We start from the raw sequence: 20,386 nt of genomic DNA on the forward strand, positions 1-20,386 counted from the left end.
TAATTATGTGTGAAGAACATTTTACGATAAAATACCATTTAATCCTTACAAATTATCAGAATAATAAAAGCTATTTTTAGTAAGAATTTGCGCTAAGCACAACCAATAAAATTATGTAACAAAGCCTCCAACCGCTGGAGATACTGTATATTCTTTCATCGCTGCAAACGCTTGCTAGCTGGACCCGTCCCTGACTCTTGCAGGGCGGCTTGGATGCTCCTATTGGCCAATAGGATCTATTGGCCAATCTATCACCCTTATGTAGAGGCCACGTTTTATTGGGCAGAAGAAAACACGGATTCTTTTAGTCATCGCTGATTGGTCGTCGTTAGCGTCATTCAGGCGCTACGCCGTTGCGTTGTCGGAACGTCTGACGAGCCCGACGGTCTCAGGAAGCAGCGGAGCTTATTTCATATTTTGTAGCCATAAAGGACCGAGGGGAACAGGTTATTTTGGGGGGGTCGGTTGCCACATGTACAGACAGTAAAATATTTTCCAATTATTTCGGCGTGGGGTATTTTTGCCGTCAGAGGTCTTTTGTTATGATTTGGGGTCAATAGCGGTGATGTTTACTGTGCAGCCTCATAGGTTCCTCTAAGGGGTAGCCTATAACCAGAGCCTCTAGCTTCCAACTGCCTAAAAAATTAGGCAGAAACGATATAAGACATTTCATTTCTTCATTTGGGTCGTGGCCTGGCGGCACGCCAATAATTGACTCTGGAGCAGGACACGGAGGTAAGTGAAAAAGATTTATTTAAAAAAATGCTGTCCATTTTTTATCCTGTCCGAATTGAATTTATTAATATAGTTGAACCTGCCACACAGACACGCAAAGGGAACGTAGCAAATAGGTAGCTCGCACAGTATAGCGTCAAACAAGCTAACTACAAGAAAGAAGCGGTGAATATTCTCCCTAGTGTGAGGCATGCAGCAGTGGCGGACCTATGGTAGCTGAGGTCCGACAGGGTGGCGTCAGTGTAGGTGAGCCGGGAAACATTAGCTAAGGCAAACATGTGCATGTGTACATACCGGTAACTGGTTAATCGCCACATATAAAAGGTGAAAAGCTTAACAGCTGTGCCTTAAAAATTTGCCATTTTTGCCATACATTTTGTTCACTTCTAATATGAACTGACTGCTCTCTCTGGTGGATTGGATTTCAGAATGTATTTGAGATAAATGCCCTTTTGTTAAGTTTAATACACTTCAAGTTCCTGTTGCCGGGAATCATTTAGTGAGTTTTTAACACACACTTGGCTGTTTAGCTTAAAATAAAACTAACTGTTCAGGGGAACATATGCTTTCACAGTTTCTCTGTGCGTAAGCGCACATTTGTGTGTTGATTCATGACTGAGTCCTTTCATTCAGAAGGGAAAGGGTTTCCTGTCCACTCACTCAGAGTGCTTTAAGGGTGGAGTGTGTGAAACTGAAGAATTTTTCACACAAAACTGAGAAATCAGTGGTTAACGGTTACACTGAGCTACATCTGTCCTGATTCTTCTTTCTATTCAAAGTAAAGTATTTCTCCAGAAACACCTGCAGCAGGCTGGATTTAAAGTTCAGTGGTGAATCTAGGGTTATAGCTTGCCTGCTTGTATGACACTGGCTTCTTCTCATGCAGATAATCTCAAGCTGATCCACAGATCTCAGAATTCCATTAGGAAATCATTTCTTACTAACTAAAAATCATTCATGTTGTTCTGTTGGAGGTTTTTAGTACTTGAAAGTGTGGTCAAACAATCTGGCAGCTGCCAGTAACACTTTATTTTAATTGTAAGAAGCTATGTATATAGTATGTATTACTTGATTTGTGTGAAATGAATAGATGTTGCCATTGCTGGTGACCCAAGAACAGCCTGTGAACAGTAAAGGAAATGAGTCTGTGTTAGCTTGTTGGACAGAAATCTTCATTATTTTCTGATAATTATGGCTGCTTGGTAGACGGGAAATCCTCATTAGAACTGGCTAAAAATAATGTTCCTATGGTTGGACGCTTATCTTTCATTGGGACCGAATGCTTTACTGGAGCCACTGGTGTATTTCAGTTCTGGTGGGCTGTTTTAGGCTGCATTCTTAAGTTTCTAAATAGCAAGCCCGAGTTGGTAATGCCTTCCTTATAAGTGCCTGAGTTGCGCAGCCGTGTTTGTTTAGCTGTGGGGTGGATCTGGTTATCTTCAAGCCAACTGAATCCCCTTTAGGCAGAGCTAAGGCCTGGCTGGCTCAGTTATGATGTAACAGTTTAAATGATGCCTCTTTTTCCACCTTGTTTGGAAAACCAGGAAAAAAAAACCTCCATGAGGGGAAATTCTGAGTCTCTTTTCACATATTACGAAAAGCACATCATTCCACTCATTTCCTTTCTATGTGGATAATCCAGGTTATCCAGTTTAGGTTGTGAACATTTCTTCTTCCAAGATGGATAAAAAATAACAGCGCAATCAAACTAAATGAAAGAACTGAATATACTATTTGACTGTCATCAAGATAATTTAAACCTAACACCATGTTATCCTGGATTAGTTCTGCTCTATTCCAATAGCATGCAGGCTCTAACTAATATTGGTGCTTTTTCTGTCAGCACAATAGTCATGACACCTTGATATTCCCAGCCAAGAACAAATTAAGAATGCACAATCTTTATTTTAAGCATAATAATAATAATTATTATTATTATATTATTGTTATTATTATTATTATTATTATTATTATTATTATTATTATTATTATAGATAGCAAACAAGCTCTTTTGTATAACCCATTTATCTTAGTCTGCATGGTAACGTATGTATACAAGCCAATTTACTCTAAGTTCATGTCCCTCTCTAATGACTTTAGTCAAACATACAGTGAAACTCCTGCTCCTGTCTGATTGCAGAATGGGAATGGGAATGAGATGGGAATGACCCAAGCTAGCTGGTTAAGAGTGACCATTAGCTGTGCATATTGAAGCTCTGTATATGGCTCTGTATTTCATTGAGCCCTAAATACTTATCCTGTGAACACTTTATGGGAGACTTCAGGAGTACTGGAGACTCAGGATAGATGTCTGCATGGCAGTAGTCATGACCCATGTCGTCTCCTTTAAAAAAAAATATGCAAACATATAATTTATATAAAATACACAACTCAAGGCCACATAACTTTGGAGGAGGGGTGGGGGCAAACTCTTCTATATTTCAAAATGTATTTCAAAATAATGAAATGGAGAGACTGCATAGTAGACGACAGTGGTATACATACAAGCCCACAGCAAATGAGCAACAGCTTCTGCTGGGTTAATGCAACACCACTTAAACAAACCACCTGCAGACATGAAATACTACACCAGCTCATAACATTACTGGTAATTTGTTTACTTATTACTTATGGTTATAAATCTGAAGATTATTTAAGGCAGTGGTGCATAGTTGTAGTGTGGCAATTTTTTTTTGATTTCACAATATTTGGATGGACATTTTGACTACATGCAGAGGATGTGACCCCCTCCCTGTTTATACATTTAAACGATAGCTCCGTGATAACCTACACTTTGGGTTAGCTAATACGGTATCCTTTTTCTCCAGAGTGCTCTTATCGTGTCAATAAAGTCGTCTAATGGTGGGGATAGGGAGGTATATGTCTATAATTCATGCACTTTCTTTTAAGTCCAGTCTTATTAAGTAAGGCCCAGCCATTAGCCGGTGCCTAATCATCAGTCAAAATCATAAATCTAGTCAGTAACTGAAATATTACCTGCAGTCACAGAGAAATAAACTTGTGTCCCAGAGTGAGTGACCTCTAATGTGGTAGTTTCTAGTAGTTGCTGAGGTGGTGTGGTATCCACTTCTTTATGAAGAAAAGTGTGCTTGCAGGTAGAGTACACAGAGGTCCAGTCATAGCTGATGGAAACCTTAAAAAAGTTGCACCACATCTTGCCCACGTGAATGCACAAGTGTAAGTGTGCTTGTTCAGGGTTGCTGTTTTATTGGTAGGCTGAGCTCCCAGCGTGTGCTGTGGTGCAGGTACATCAGTACAGACCTCGCTAACGCAGAAGCCATTGTTTGCTACCGATCCAGTTTTCCTCCCTGTTTGCAGCAGTGATTCAGGATTTTTCTCAGAAGTCAGGAAATGTCTTGTTGTTGTGGGATCGTGGGGCCATAACGGGAAAAGGACCAGTGACTAGACGAAACACGGGTCCTATCTTTTGCCTGCAGGGCTGTTTTATCTCCTTGTGAGCTAATCAAGCCCATTCATACCTTTTCTGATAGCGAACTGCTGAAATGTTTTGATGATATACACGACCCCCCTTCTTCTTCTTTCTTCTTTACTTCCTTTGTTACATAATATGTTCACAGTCTGTTGTTTTTGTGTTTGGTTTTTTTTATATTCTATGAATTTTGCTGGGGGAAAATCAAACTTCTTTCTTCTTTTTTCCTTTCTTGTGCTCTGTAGCATGATCATTTGTCTCTGATTATGTTTAAACTACTAGTGGCCTCAGCTTCACATGCATGTATGTTTCTTTTGCTGCCTGAGCTTTTCATTCCACCCACATGAGGGCTTTGTAGAGAAAATTCTTCCCAAGTAGTTGAACGTTTTCAAGCTCTTTCATCTGGACTTAAGGCTACACTGCTTGGAATCTGTTCCAGAGCTGAACCCTTGGCATCGATGCACATGGTCACTTTTACAACACGCAAGGGTTTGAAACAGTAAAGCCAGTGTTGGTAACGCCTGCTTTTTCTATAAAGTGTGCTGTTGCTGCAGTTACACCAATAAACTGCTTTGGCTGATAAAGTGGACAATATGAGCTAATTACCAGCAATATTACACTGGTATCTATGGCACATGACACATGGCAAGAACGGCTGAAATGACTTAATTCAAGGATGTCAAACTCTTCTTAGTTCGTGGGCCACCTACAGCATTCTTTGTTTTTAAGTGGGCTGGACCACACTCTACTTTCTGTCAGTGTAAACTACACATTTAATCCCTGAGACATCATAATTTAAGAAAAAGAAGTCAATTTTAAATAGTGTTTCCCAGTTTCTATAATGAAAACCCTTTTTTTTTTTTTTTTTTTTTTTGTCTGTTACTTAATTACTTTGGTGTAGTATGAATGGCCATGGGAGAGGTCTTTATCAGCAGGAAAAGCTGTAAAACTAAAAAATACAGTTAAATGTACAAAACTTATGTCCACCTTCACATTTTATATGAATATATGTTATTTATGTGTTATTTAAAACTCTAAGACTCTGATTCCAATCCATGGGTATGGAGTCAGAGTTTCGGAGGCTTAAATAATATATCCTCTTTGAAGTAGTGGCTAAACAATACTAGATTTGATGTTGAGAAATCCTTCCTACATTCTTAAATTTTAAGGTTTGAGCAGCATGCCATAAAGGTAACTCTGTCACAGGCAGCGTATTAGCAGGTGATATATGAGTTGGGAAAGCTTGGTAGATACTCACTGTCACAGTATTAGATATGAAAAAGCAGCCTGAGGCATCACTAACACGTGCAAACAGCACAGGCTGTATCAAACAGAATCACGTGGTTCTGCAGATGTTACCCCGGCAACGACTGTAAACACTTTCGTGAGTTTCACGTAGTTGCTGGTAGGGAGCAACAGCAGTGGCTGCAGTGACTCAATACATGCTTGCAAAATTATGGGTCGAGTTTACTATCTGGAGCACATTGGGAGCACATTGAGCACTTGTGAACATGTTTGTGTGTAAAACTTTAAATTCAAGAAATGTATTGGCCACGAGCTTCCATGTCCATTACTTTAAAAAAGCACAGCCTTTTGAAAACGCCTCTTTGATACACCCTGTTTTCTGGAATTAAAATTACCATTGGAAAAATTATGCTGGCCATTGGTTACACATTAAAATACAGTATTGAACAATCTGCTTAGTTACCAGCCATGGCGACAACACCTGACTCAGAAACATCATCCAGTCAGCTGCAGTGCTGCAGACAGGGATGAGGCCGTAGTAAACCAGTGAGTCGGAGCTGCTGTGCACAGACAGGGCTGTTTATTTTGGCGCATATGTGATAACACTTATGTGGATAGTAAAAATAAACTAAAAATACTGGCTGACTGATGGAATGGTCTGGCTCTATTTTGACATTAGACCTTTTTTGTTTGCTCTAAAGCAGACACTTGGCACACCAGGAATAATGTTACTTTCATCCTTCTACATGTATTTATGTAGTGTAGTACTTTTATGGTAAGGCTGCTGTGACAGTCGTGGTGGTGTGCAATCCCTCTCCAGTTCATAGAGTATGTGTAATCGTACCTCAGATACAGGTGTGTCCACGCCCTCGTCGTTACCTGAGGGCTGCAGTATTTGTGGTGGAAACACTGTCATGGCCGCGCAGAATACAGCACAGTTTGCAAACAGGACGGGCAGAGTGTAGCTTTTATAATCTGCTTATATTCTGTTTATATGAGAGTTACTTCACAAGCTGAATGCATGGAATGAAGACTTGCAAGGTCAAATTTTAGCAGAGGACCGAATCAACAGACGTAAGAAAATAAACGGAGCATATTATATTGTTGTGTTTGACTGTGTGGAAGCATAAAATGAGTTTAGAAAGCAGTCAGAGTGACAGTTTCAAAGGAAATTCCTTTGGACTCCTTTGTTTCTGTTATCTGTTATAGTTTATTGATTTATGTTAAAATTGAAAGGAAAAGAAAACACAGACAAAGAATTTCTGGGTGTGGCCTGTCTCCTGATGATATTTTAAACCTTCCCTGAGGTTACCTGCTGTCAGTCGAGCTCCTACCTGGCAGTGGGGAGAAAACGTTCGCGGCGCTCTGATTATGGAGTTTGCACATGTCTGTCTATATCTTTGGAAACGTTAGTGTGGAGTGGATAGTACAGATACTTCCTGCACATCAGCGGACCGATGTGCACAATCTGATCTTTGTTCTTTTATTGTTTCCGTTGTCTTGCAGGATAGTATGGCCATGACGGGAGGGACTGCAGCTGCCCTTCCCATGAGCAACCACACCCGAGAGAGGGTGACAGTGGCCAAGCTGACACTGGAAAATTTCTACAGCACTCTGCTCACCCAGCACGAAGAGCGGGAGATGAGGTACTGCATAGAACTTTTTATTCCTTTACTAACTGAGCATCATACCATTTAAATGCTTAGGTTATGCACGCATCAAGTGTCCCTCCGACTAACCACTGGAAAAGCCAACAATGCAGACACGTTTCATCCTAGGTGTGAACACAACACAGGGAATCTGACCACTTCTGTTCTCACGTTACCTGAGAGCCGATCTTTTGTCCAGGCGTCACAGTTCAGTGGCTCCTGTAAAAGAAGGCTGGGTCCCTGTTTACACCCCTGCATAAACTGTGAGGGGGATTCATTTTCAAGATTTGACACGTCCGAGGTCATCGAATCTCTTCCTGTTTTTGTTTTTTGTTTTGTTTTTTTCCCCCTTTTTTCATTTTTCTTTTTTCCTCTCCACTCTAATTTGTGTATCATGAGGAAGCTTGTGTGTTATTTGCATTTTTTTTTAAAGGAATCTATTGTTTTTATTCATAGGCAGAAAAAACTGGAGAAGGCCATGGAAGAGGAAGGTTTACCAGATGAGGAGGTACAGTGTGCTTTGTTTACATAATTCCTACTTTTCTCTTTTCGTTCTTAGACTTATTCACAAATCTGTGTTTTCTTTACAGAAAGTAATGCGGCGCTCTCAGCATGCCCGAAAGGAGACAGAGTTTTTACGACTGAAGAGGACACGACTCGGTTTGGATGACTTTGAGTCCCTAAAGGTCATTGGACGAGGTGCTTTTGGAGAGGTACATTTAAACAAAAAACAAAAACAAAACTCGAGCCTCCAGGATTGTGGGACTGTAACCAAAAAGGTATCTCTTTGTGATTTTGACTGATGCTGTGTCCCCCAGGTGCGTTTGGTACAGAAGAAAGACACAGGCCACATTTATGCCATGAAGATTTTGAGGAAAGCAGACATGCTGGAGAAAGAACAGGTAATGCGTTTGCCTGCGTCACAGTTCTCCAGGATAATAAGGCATACTTGTTCTGCTGCATTCAGGATCCTGTATCTGCGCTCTCCCCGTAGGTTGCTCACATCCGGGCAGAGAGGGATATTCTGGTCGAGGCGGATGGTGCCTGGGTGGTCAAGATGTTCTACAGCTTCCAGGACAAGAGAAACCTCTACCTCATTATGGAGTTCCTGCCTGGAGGTTAGTACTGGCAAAATCCACAGACCATCTCAGGTCACCTGATGTTAGGATCTCAGATCTAAAAGGTCTGACCTTTTTTGCCAGGTGACATGATGACACTGCTGATGAAGAAGGACACTCTGTCTGAAGAGGCCACTCAGTTCTACATCGCAGAGACAGTACTGGCCATTGACTCCATCCACCAGCTGGGATTCATCCACAGAGACATCAAACCGGACAACCTGCTGCTGGACTCCAGAGTGAGAACAGAAACACAAAAGCACATGCAGATTCACAGAGACGTTTCCAGATTTCTGATATCATAATCTGTAAGATGCAGATTCCTTAATTAAATGTTCATTTGCTCACAGGGACATGTGAAACTGTCAGATTTTGGCCTGTGTACTGGGCTGAAGAAAGCTCATCGCACAGAATTTTACAGGAACCTGACACACAACCCGCCCAGTGATTTCTGTGAGTCACGAACATGACATCCTCAACAAAATAACATAACAATAATTCTGGCAAAACTATTAGAAACAAAACTTTTCATTTTTTTTAATGGTTGTTTTTCTTTATTTTTCAGCCTTTCAAAATATGAACTCCAAGAGGAAAGCAGAGACCTGGAAGAAGAACCGGAGACAGCTGGTATAATTTTGGCATTTTACTAGACAAATTATAGGAGAGAGGAATGGCACTCCTGAATTGAAGTCAGAAAATTGACTGATTGTGTCAGTGACAGAAGTAACTTTTCAAAAATCGTATTATTATTAAAAATTCTATAAAAGCAGAAGTTTTGGCAGCTTGTTTGCCTGTAGGATGGTGAAAACCAAGCACAGCATATCAGCACAAACACCACACGCCAACTGTCATGAATGTTAAAGGAGGTGTGATGTGCAGCCACAGTACCTGCACACCTTGCAGTCAGTGAGTGGGACTTGAACTCCTCCGTATACCAGAGTGGAGTCAAAGTTTGAGCTAACTGGGTCATACAACAGGATGATGATCCCAAAGGAAAAGAATCAAGGTGTTGCAGTGGCTCAGTCAAAGTCCAGACCTCAGCCTGATTGAAATGCTGTGATGGGATCTAAATAGAGCTGCACATAAATGAACTGAAGCAATGTTATAAAGAAGAGTCAGACAAAATTCCCCTACAACAATGTGAGAGACTGATGAAGTCATACTGAAAATGAGTACTTCAACTTATTGGAGCTAAAGTTGGCTGTTGAATCATGGGGGTGTGAAAACTTTTTTTTTTCACATGACTGTAAATGAGAAGCTTTCAAAGAAAAGAGTAGGTGTACTACAGACAGCAGAATAATAAAGAAAGCATCTCCCTGTTACAGTAAACTTAATGTTATTGTTTCTACATTTCAAGGTAAAAACCTTCACCTCTCATCTGGTGTGACTTTCAGGCTTATTCCACTGTGGGAACGCCAGACTACATCGCTCCTGAAGTCTTCATGCAGACGGGGTACAACAAACTGTGCGACTGGTGGTCTCTGGGTGTGATTATGTATGAGATGCTCATCGGTAAGCATGACACACACAGAGGGCACCAATATAGGACGATTTAAAGAACTGCATTTACACAAATACAATTTTTATGGACGTTTATGTAAATTGATAGCTTACGATGTTATTATCAAACATCTGCTGTCAATGGTGAAAATGCAGTATATGGAACTTTGTGAGCAGGATTTCCTGAACTTACAGAAAGTACTGGAACCTGAGCAGGGACTTTTTGTGGAAAAAAAATAATTTCCCTGGAACTTTATTTAGATCCACGTCCCTGTGATGGAAATGTAGTGATTCTCGTAAGTTTCTGGTTCCTTGAAAAAGTTCCTGCTGTGAAAAATAGCCACTGTTGGGTTAATATTTCAAAGACTCTTTCATGCTTTGCAGCTTTTAAATGGATGTAAATGAAAGAAAAACTGAAGTACCCACAGGTTCTTGCCAGACAATCATTAACTCGGCCGGATTATCCTGTCAGAAGAGTCAGTAATATCAACTGCTCTGCCACAGATGTTATAACATACTTGTTGGTTCTTTATCAGGTTATCCGCCCTTCTGCTCAGAGACACCACAGGAGACATACAGGAAGGTTATGAACTGGAAGGAAACACTTGTCTTCCCACCTGAAGTTCCCATCTCAGAGAGAGCCAAAGACTTGATATTAAGGTATAAACTGTATGTTTGGCTAGACTGAGCCTTTATTCTCAGATGAGAAACTGCAGCTTGAGCTGCTTTTCTTTCCCTTCATTTCACTGTAGTCGATCTGGCTAACTGTGATGGTAATTAGAAGCTAACAAATGCGTGATTTCTGTCATTGAAGCTTCAACACTTTTTTGGGGGTCATTTTCCTGCCTGTGTGTTTTAGATATTCAGAAAAAAATTTAAATCTTACACAAACTTGCAACATAAAGAACAATTTTGGTTCTCGTGATGATGACTCTGATGGAAGCTACAAGCCAACATGTGTGGGTTAAGCAGTAACATTGTTCCTTATTCTACAAGTACTACTGGGGATGTAACCTCTTCAGATCTCTTCCTCGTGAAGCTTGGAAGCAGGTGAAGTTATGCCAAGAAAACCTCTGCTGTGTTTTAGGTTTTGCACAGATGCAGAGAACCGGATCGGAGCTGTGAGCGTGGACGAGATCAAGAGCCACCAGTTTTTTGAGTCGGTGGATTGGGAGCACATCAGGTACAAAAGAGCATATCTGCTGCTTATGAATGCAGTCCCCTCGGGAAAGTGAAAAACGCAACACATCTTATTTCTATTGATGATTCTCTACAGGGAGCGCCCAGCCGCCATCTCCATAGAAATCAAAAGTATTGACGACACCTCTAACTTTGATGACTTCCCTGAATCGGACATCCTTCAGCCAGGTTTGTTTTCCGAAATCTTGTCTGTCTCCGCTAGAGGAAAATCCTGATTAGGAACACTAACTAGCCTTTCGTCAGATTCAGACATAGCATGACAAACCACAGATGAGTCATTGCAGTTCTCAACAAAAGCAGAAGTTTTAGTCCAATTTAACATTTCATCATTTCTGTAAGTTCTAAGAAACAACTGTGTTATATCTGTCTTCCACCTTTCTGTATTTCCTGTCATAAAGCACCCACGCTACAAAAATGTTGCGATACTGTCTGAAGCAAAAATAAAGACACAATGCAGTAATTTTTTACATTTACTTTATTGATCCTATCACACGGAGTGAATGTGATGGATTGTCCATGATTAGAGCAGTTTGTTCAGTCCCCTCACTGACTTAAATGCCTCCAGATTTGCCATTGATGTCATCCCCATGTGGGGATCCACAGTGCACGTGTCAGTCTGTAGTGTCAAAGCAGTCATGCACGGCCTCACCTCGGCAGCTTGTTGACTCCACCGCCCCACAGACTTGGTGACAACAAGGAGTCTTTGAACTGCAGGGACACACTGAGGTGTTAACAGGACCAGCTTGTGGGCTGATCTACATAGTGAGGACAGGGCAGAGTCTTTTTTTTTATGAGTTTGGAGCATCTGTGTATCAACACAGAGTTTTATTGTCGTGTGTTTTACAATCGACATACTACTGAGAAGTTGGAAGAGTGGGCACGGTTAATCATGGTTAGTTGTCACTGATGGTGATGAAAATCTCAGAGTGTAGTAGGAGCTGGTTTGGAAATACAGAACCATTCCACTCAGTGCATTCATGTGTTTGGAAAAGGACATGGATCAAAGGACTGGGTGTTCATTCTAAACAATTTCAAATTTCAATGGGCTGACCACAGAACAGCTTTGCACTTTAAATGTGCATTGGCTCAGGAAGAAGTTCCAGGATCTTGCTCACCTATAGCTTCTTCTTTGAGAGATAGAGCTTTAACCTGTATTTGTGGATGGCATAGTGAACTGTGTTCAGAGACGATGATTTCTGGAAGTGTTCCTGAGCCCATGCAGTGATTTCCATGACACAGTCATGCCTGTTTTTAATGCAGAGCTCCCTGAGGGCCATGTGCATCCACTGTTGATTGTTAGCCCCATGCACATAGACATTTCTCCAGATTCTCTGAATCTTGTGGTAATATCATGTACTGTAAATTAGATATTCAAAGTCTTCACCGTTTTACTGACCTGTTGCCAATTTACTCTGATTACTTGCAAAGTGTTCCTCCAACTGTTTCCTTTCAGTACCATTTACGTTTGTTGCCCCATCCCAAATATTTTGAGTAATGTTGCTGCCATCAAATTTAAAATGCGTTAATATTTTTCATGAAACACTAAAACATCTCAGTTTAAACATTTTACATGTTTCATATGTTCTAATGTGAGTAAAATGTGGGGGGTTTGATATTTGCAAATAATTGCATTTTGTTTTTATTTATATTTTATACAGTTTTTATGAGCCAAAAGCTTAGGCTTGAAGGTATGTCATTCTGAGTGAATATCTCTAAAATGGTCAGCAGCTTCACCCACCTGCTGGTCAGACCTTATGTTTGCAAAGGGCAACCAGTCAGAACACAGCTGGATTAAAAGGAAGAAGAGCTAAAATGGCTTGTTTCAGATACAGACTGAGGGGCTCAGTCTAAATAAGTCACATTTTATATTGTAATGTGTTAAAATATTTTTGCACAGTCTGTGGTGCCCCCAAGTGGTAAATTGCTTTTGTTGTTTGTCTTTGTGAAACAGCTAACGCAACGGAGCCAGACTTCAAATCAAAGGACTGGGTGTTCCTCAACTACACCTACAAACGCTTTGAGGGCCTGACTCAGCGAGGGACCATCCCCACATACATGAAGGCAGGGAAGGCTTGACGCACTCAAACGGGTGGACGGTGTGGTGGAGAAAAATAGACGTTTACGGACACAGGGTCGGGCCCCGGAGCCCCGCTGGTGCTGAAGGCTGCGCTGTCAGCCTCTCAGTCTAAATTTAACCTTCATCATAAGTTATTTAGGTCTGCTCAGCCGCGGCAAGAAAGCCAAGAACTCGGAAATTAAAGAGCATTACCGCATTACCTCGGTTGTTGATATTGTATACACGTGCCGTCTTTAGCCATAGCACTCAGGCCAGCTCACTAACTAGGATACTAAATCAGCATATCTGCATGTTCAGCGGCATACTGCTTCTGGAGAAGATTTTTTTTTTTTTTTTTTTTTTTTTTTTTTACACGAGAACAAGGCTTGAATTCAAATGACTGCTCAAACTTTTTAACATAAGTTTTTACACTGGTGGCTAGTCAGATGCAAACTGCATTACTGATATTGAAAATGAGCTCTATACACTGTAGTCAAACTCTGGATGATTGGTAAAATCAGGAACCCCTCACTTATTGTAGCCAATACTCTGTTATCAAGTTCCAGCATGATTTTCAGTGTTTTTTTGCTGACTTTCCAAAGTGTAATTAAGAGTTAACCCCAACTGAAGAATATAGGAGCCAACTGTCCAGTGGTCAAACCCAAAAAAAAGTTTTTGTAGAACTAAAATATTAGCTCACAAAGTTGTAATGGATCCCAATTAAAGGTCAGTTGGTATCAAAACTGTAAAACGGCTTAGGTTAACAGCACAAGCTATGTGTTTGGATAGTTGTAGTTTGGATAATGCTAGCTAAACGGTGCTGCTGGCTCAAGGTATAGTTGGTCCAACAATGATTGGACAGGTGTAACATCATCTAGTATCATCATCGGGTCAAAGTTTATGCGACAGAGGCCTCTAAAGTTAGCGATAGCTGCAGCATTCTCACATTCTCAGCTTTGCTGTCTTATTATGCTAATTAGCAAATGTTAGCATGCTAATACACTAAACCACTGTGGTGAACACGTTAAACATTTTAGCATTGCCACTCTGATGTTAGCATGTAACACCACTGTAGAGCATTCTTTACACTTAAAGTGTAACAAAAAAATTCTTTCTATATATAAAAAGTGACTTTGCATTCACAATCTAGCTATTAGCCTTTAGCTGTTAGCCTGGTTCAAAATCAGTAGCATCAAAAGGATAGAAAATCTAAAAGAAATGAGCAAAAAACTCGAATCATGCTGGAACCATCCTTTAACCCTCGTGCTAGTGAAATAGTGTGAGTTTGTGGCAGCTCAGCGGGGGGAACCCAGCCTGCAGCGTCGTCTCAGCACAGTTGCTTTTCTCGCATAAGAACAGCTTGTTGCCAGGAAACAATGAAATGCAGTTTACCCTGTGCTGGACATCAGTTTCTGCAGCGTGTTGCCCTATTTGCATTGCCAAACAAACTGCTGAGCGTGCCGATTCTGATCTGAGTTTTGGTCAGATCAGTGCTAAAGTACTTGTTATTTCCCCTGATTTATTTGAAATTCTGATCAGTGCACGGGCCAATCGCTTCTTTTCTTCTTAGGTCGACAAAACATGCAAAGTGCCTTTTCATAGAGCTGATAAATATTTAACCAGATATATAGGTGAGACCAATAAGACGGCATTCATTATAACCAACTGTTTTGACTCAAAGTGGAAAGGAGTAAGTGAAAGCACTGATGTTTCGGTTTGATGTGTCTGCAGAGTGATAAGGCATATCTGTGGTGATAAAGCAGTAAGAAACAACAGGACTATAGAAAAGCAGGTGTCTTATAGGTTAGGTAATAAACGGGAGACTCATAAAATATGTGTCAAGGAAAACACAATGAACAGTTTGTCTTTGTTTGACAAGTAAAGATGAAAGTTGTAGATTAACACAGTGGATCTTTGTGTATTCCTGCATTTTTTTATTTATTTTTTTTAAATGTCTAGAAAAGGAAACCTTTTACCATGAACAGCAGATCTGAGGCTGTTTTTCTCACTTTCTCAACAATACATTTAAGCTTCATGTGCGCTCAGAGTTGGGACAAGGCACAGTGCTAAAAAATGCTTACCAAAGAACTCTGACCGTCACAAATTCACATGTAGCTGTCGCTTGCTGCACTTAACTTAAAACTACCTGCAAAGAAGGGGAAAAAAGGGTTCCAGGAGAGCTAAACTTGGTTATGGAATAAATTGCCATTTCTATTTGTACACATGTGAGAAAATGAATGTGCGGGACATTGATGTTTCTCAATTAGGATGTCTATAGGTTCACCCGCAGGGAAGGGAAATCTACTGAGGACTTTACCGCAGTTCAGCCGTAGCCATCACAGGAATGAATCCTTTATGAAACTGAAAGTGTTCCTTATTTCTGAGGGATGACGGAGACAGTACGTCTACAACTGATTGATTTCATTTATATTTTTTCCCCTTCCCCTTCAAGCTAGTCCTGCTGAAAATGTGATGACACATATCATGACTAATGAAGGATTTTGAGGGCAGATGCGTGTATATTTTTTTTCTGTTATTTATTTTCTTGTTTTTCATTAAAATGCTGATGAATTGGATTCATTGAGAATATTCAGTATACTGAAAAAAGGATGGTTTTTTTTTGTTTTTAGTGTTGTTTGACCTCAAATGTAAAGGGGTATTAAACTTGATGCCAGGATATACTGTAAACCTGACATATTCTATAATGCAACATATGATGTGGCGTTTTTCTATCTCCCAAAGCTTGTGTCTTCCAAACTCTGTACCGCCTGTTTTTAAAGTTCATAGTCTGGTGACATCACTGTGACATCAGCAGAGTAAAGTTTTCAGACTTCTCCCTCTAGAAAAACACCAGACTACACTATACTCCTGTCCATAAAGGGAGGCTAATACTCCCTATGAAAATTGGTGATGCCCTTGAAACACAAGCCAAAACAATCTGCATCATATCACACAGACAACCCTATGGACTGTTTTTAATTGACACGGATGGGGCTAAGACCTGGGTACAACAGGTCAGGAGCAGGACCCATACATTAGAAGCGGATTGTGTTTGCTGATGGCTACCGCTGCACATTCAAGGTTCTGTCTAATCACTGGAATGCTCTCACACACCCTGGGTATCAGCGCCCAAGTGCTGTATTCAGAGCTTCCCGTTTCACAGCCAGACAGTAGAGGTTGTTCATGGTAAGCTAGTCTGTGAGCGTGTGTGCAACTGCACGAGTGATTAAAAATGCAGTTTTTGTTAAGTAGATACTTTCTGGTGTTCAGTGTCTTAACTCTGTTTTGTGATAGAATTTTTTTTTCTTCTTCATGAAAACTGAGGGTAAATCTTCTATTGGTATCCATACAATTCTTATATATACATAATGACTTGAAATCCATTACTGTGTCACTTTATCTAAAGGGAATAGAATTATTGTGACTTTTTCACGAGGTCGAGTTCATGAAATGTTTCACTTTTATCGTTCATTAAGCCAGACAATTTACTTCTGATGGACCAAACCAGCCTAGACGACTCAGCCTTGGTGTCAGACACGTCATTGTTGCCCAATGTTTCAAGAAATATATTTAACATTGACTAAGAAAGCTTCCGAGTGATTTGGCAAATAATTTGAAATTTTCCCTTTGATGAGGCAAATTAAGGTTCTCAAACCACTCTCCACAGGCCAATACTGTGTCGTGTGATATTTTGTGTAATGATGTGTACATATTGTTATAGACACTTGAAGGCAACTGTGTGGAGTTGAAGAGGAAATGCTCATTAATATATTCATTCACATCATTGAGTTTTTATGTTGATAAAATGCTTAAAATAATAAAATTAAACACTTCATGTCTTAAGATTTCTTCAATGTTTTGGGGGGGGGGGTCATACTGGATGATAAATGAATGCTTGCACTCTAATCAGACTAAAGTGTGATCACACATTGATAAAAATGGATTGTTAGTGTTTATTTAAACACCTAAGGCTAAAACAGCAGGGCTTCCAGTGTGCCGCCTGTGGAGAAGGCTGCAAAATGACTCTTGAAGAACATAAGGTGTGCTTCTGTCCGTGACTGCGAGGACTATAACTTTTGCAGCGCTGACCTGGGTCATCGTTTTAAGTTACAGCACTGAGCGGGTCACTGCACAATGGATAATCAGAACTTTCAAAACTTGAACTTCAAAAAGACATTTCCATCAAACTCTTATAATATATAGAGCAGGCATAGGCAACTCGAGGCCTCAAGTGCTGGGGTCCTGCAGGTTTTAGATCTCACCCTGGGTCAACACACCTGAATCAAATGAATAGTTCATTACCAGGCCTCTGGAGAACTTCAAGACATGTTGAGGAGGTATTTTAACCATTTAAATCAGTTGTATTGGATCCAGGACACATCTAAAATCTGCAGGACACCAGCCCTTGAGGCCTGGAGTTGCCTACCCCTGATATAGAGGCACAAGCAGTGTCAATCCATTGTCTTCCTGCTATGATTATTGCCGCTACTAGAGGGAGCTCTTGTTGCGGCTTTACTGCTGATCAAAATCTTATGAATGGATGTTTTGGTTTAGCTAGCTAGCTACTGAAGCTACATATTGTATACACTGTATACATAGCTGTATACACTCACTGGGCACTCTGTTCCACCATATTCAAAAGGTGCTCTATTGGATTTAGATCTGGTGACTCTGGAGGCCTTCAGGGTATAGTAAGCTCCCTTTTATCGCCAAGAAACCACTTTGAGATGTTCTGAGCTGCTGATGTGTTGCATTATGCTCAGTTGATTCTGAGGTACCCAAAGTTTGCCAAGAAAAATATCCTCCACACCCTGAACCACTGATACCAAATCCTGACCCTACCCTCTGAATCTGGCAACAAAAATTGAGACGCATCCTACCAGGCAATGTTTTTCTCATCTAATATTGTCTAATCTCGGTGGAGGAGTGACACCCAGTGTGGTCTTCTGCTGAAGCCCATCTGCTTTACAGTTTGATGTGCAATAGATTCAAATATGCTCGCCTACACACCTCAGTTGTAGCGAGTGGTTGAGTTATTGTTGCCTTCCTATCAGCTTGAAGCAGTCTAGCCATTCTCATCTGACCTCTGATATCAAGAAGACACTTTCACAATGAGAAATGCTGCTCACTAGACATTTTCTCTCTTTCAGCCCATTCTCTGTAAACCTTACAGATGGCTATGTGGGAAAAGTCCCAGCAGATCAGCAGTTTCTGAAATACTCAGACGTCTGGCACCAAAAACCATGCCACGTTCATAATCCCCTTTTTCCTCGTTCTGATACTCGCTTTAAACTTCAGCAGGTCGTTGTGACCGTGTCTACATGCCTAAATGCACAGAGTTGCTGCCATGTGTTTGGATATTTAGATATTTGCCACCTTAAAGTTAACTTTAGGGATGTATTGAACAGCTTTTTGATTGCACATTTAAAAGCAATCTTTCTAAATCTGGTCTATTTAGATTATTTTGCAGGTATATTATTCACGAACAGCTTAAAACATAATGATTATTGCTTACTTAACTGTATGGGGACTAAAAATAACATTTGTATTTGCTTCATTGTACATTTTATGTTTTACAACCAGTGATGCAGATCTCTCTGGCCATCCCACCACAGTGCTTTCCCTATTGACTCCTGAACACGAGCCAGGCCTAGAATGAGATAAGCCAAGAATTCACCTTTTTTTCCTCCTCCCTGCAAAAACACAGTTGTGTTAACCGGGTTTTTCTATAATCCCTTACCCCGATTAAGAAACCGGGTTCCTGGTGTCCATGAAGAAATCAGGTTACTGCAGAGAGCTCACAACAACTAGGTTATGTAAGTTCTCGTAAGTGCACCTGATGCAGGGATGATATTGCCATGTCACAACCCAGTTATTATCGTGCATCCATAGTTGTCTACCCGTTAAGTAGCTGCTTTATATTTTTTCTTTTTTTTAATAAATAGAATTTGAAGTTTAAAGTTTAAGACATTTGTATTTTAAATTATTTATGCTGATTATTTAACCAAGTAGGATGGCAAAACCTTGGAAATCACATCCTGAATTAGAGGTTAAAGAGCCCTTACCGAAGCAGTGTATCTGCATTTGTATGTGGGCTGATAAGGTTGTTTTACTGCTGTGAGGGTAAAATTCACACCACATTACTGGTGGAACATGGCACCATGGTGAGAAAGATGTTTTTTTGTCTTTATGATTATAACAATGCTCCCTTCTGAAAAGCTGGGAGCAGCGTGTTCTGACACAGAGGGGGTCACAAGCAGGATAGCAAGCCAAGAGCCAACAGGCACAAATAGCCCATGTTAAACCTGGAGTACAAGTCACTGCGCCCCGAAAACATACACGTCCAGGGCCGAAAACAAACCGCCAGGACTCATATAGGTTTCCATGTGTGACGGGAGTGAATACGATACAAATAAACAACTGAAAAGCACACCTGCCTGCTTGCAGCGACATCCAACAGACCCTCTCATTACAAACTGGGCTATAAAAAGTCATTTTCGAAGCTGTGCATTTTTGATAGCTTTCCACTTTAACGTCATATAACCGTCACTATCCCTGCTTAAACGTGTATAATGTCGTGTGTTCTGGCGTCTTGAGGTGTTTCCTGTCCACTTGCGATGTTTCCGGGTGTCTAAAGTGCACGGGGACACTACTTTCCCTGCCGACGGGCTTTAAATGGGTTAACGAGCCAAGCGCCACGTGACTGTCCAGTTATATAATATATAGGTCAACACGTTTCTCGCTCGCACGTGCAGCCTTCCCCCTTACGTAAAGTCTCGTGCAAAAGTCTCGAATTACACTATGTAGGTGAGAGCCAAAGATCGTCGATATCTGCGATAACGAATTACTGAAATCTTTTTTTATCTCAAATTTTGGGGAATTTTGGTGTTAGAATAATTAGACTTTTATATTTAACACCTTTGCCTCTGCCTTTGTTTAAATAAACAAAAATAGTTTTATTTAAAGTATTCTTATGAAACAGGGATATGAGGAAACCCCCAAATTACAGACATTTTCACCCAGTCTTAGCCAACTTTCTACCTTAGCTTAATGTTTGCACATATTCTAGCATTAAGATCACAGATGGGTGACGTGAACAACAGGGACCCCTACTCCATTGAAAGGACACTACCCGACAGCGGTGGGTAATCATAACGTTTGCTTCCACATCACCCCAAAACATCTCCCCAAACAATTCCATCAAGCATCCATAAGATGTGCTGGGATGCCTGGTCCACAGAGACCCCAACCCCCGTTTCCAGCAGCAGGGCAGAAGGGAATCAAATATTACATGGGTGTCAGACATAAGGCCCAGGGGGCCATGATTTTAACATCCGTGGTATAATAGGTATGTTTGGTTTTTTGAAGTTGTTGCTGATGTATGTACATATAAGTGTATAAATAATGTGTTGTGCTTATTGTGTGTACACGT

At 40.7% G+C, this 20,386-nt stretch overlaps 1 protein-coding gene across 1 annotated transcript; it reads left to right on the forward strand.

Moving 5' to 3' along the window:
• Positions 1–374: 374 nt before the first annotated feature.
• On the forward strand, positions 375–13,322 carry LOC134615579 (serine/threonine-protein kinase 38-like). The gene is made up of 14 exons (XM_063460124.1): positions 375–735; positions 6,938–7,077; positions 7,537–7,588; positions 7,671–7,793; positions 7,899–7,982; positions 8,075–8,198; positions 8,283–8,437; positions 8,549–8,651; positions 8,764–8,825; positions 9,593–9,710; positions 10,235–10,358; positions 10,786–10,881; positions 10,975–11,066; positions 12,850–13,322. Exons 2-14 carry the CDS (start codon positions 6,944–6,946, stop codon positions 12,972–12,974), a joined length of 1,392 nt encoding a protein of 463 aa, XP_063316194.1. The 5' UTR covers positions 375–735; positions 6,938–6,943; the 3' UTR covers positions 12,975–13,322.
• The last annotated feature ends 7,064 nt before the right edge of the window (positions 13,323–20,386 follow it).

This window comes from Pelmatolapia mariae, linkage group LG17, assembly GCF_036321145.2.
Source record: "Pelmatolapia mariae isolate MD_Pm_ZW linkage group LG17, Pm_UMD_F_2, whole genome shotgun sequence".
NCBI lineage: Eukaryota > Metazoa > Chordata > Actinopteri > Cichliformes > Cichlidae > Pelmatolapia > Pelmatolapia mariae.

Coding starts and splice junctions, on each gene's coding strand:
- LOC134615579 (XM_063460124.1), top strand. CDS start 6,944: ATGGCCATGACGGGAGGGACTGCAGCTGCCCTTCCCATGAGCAACCAC. Junction 8,199..8,282: donor TATGGAGTTCCTGCCTGGAG/GTTAGTACTGGC, acceptor CTTTTTTGCCAG/GTGACATGATGACACTGCTG. Junction 8,826..9,592: donor AGAAGAACCGGAGACAGCTG/GTATAATTTTGG, acceptor TGTGACTTTCAG/GCTTATTCCACTGTGGGAAC.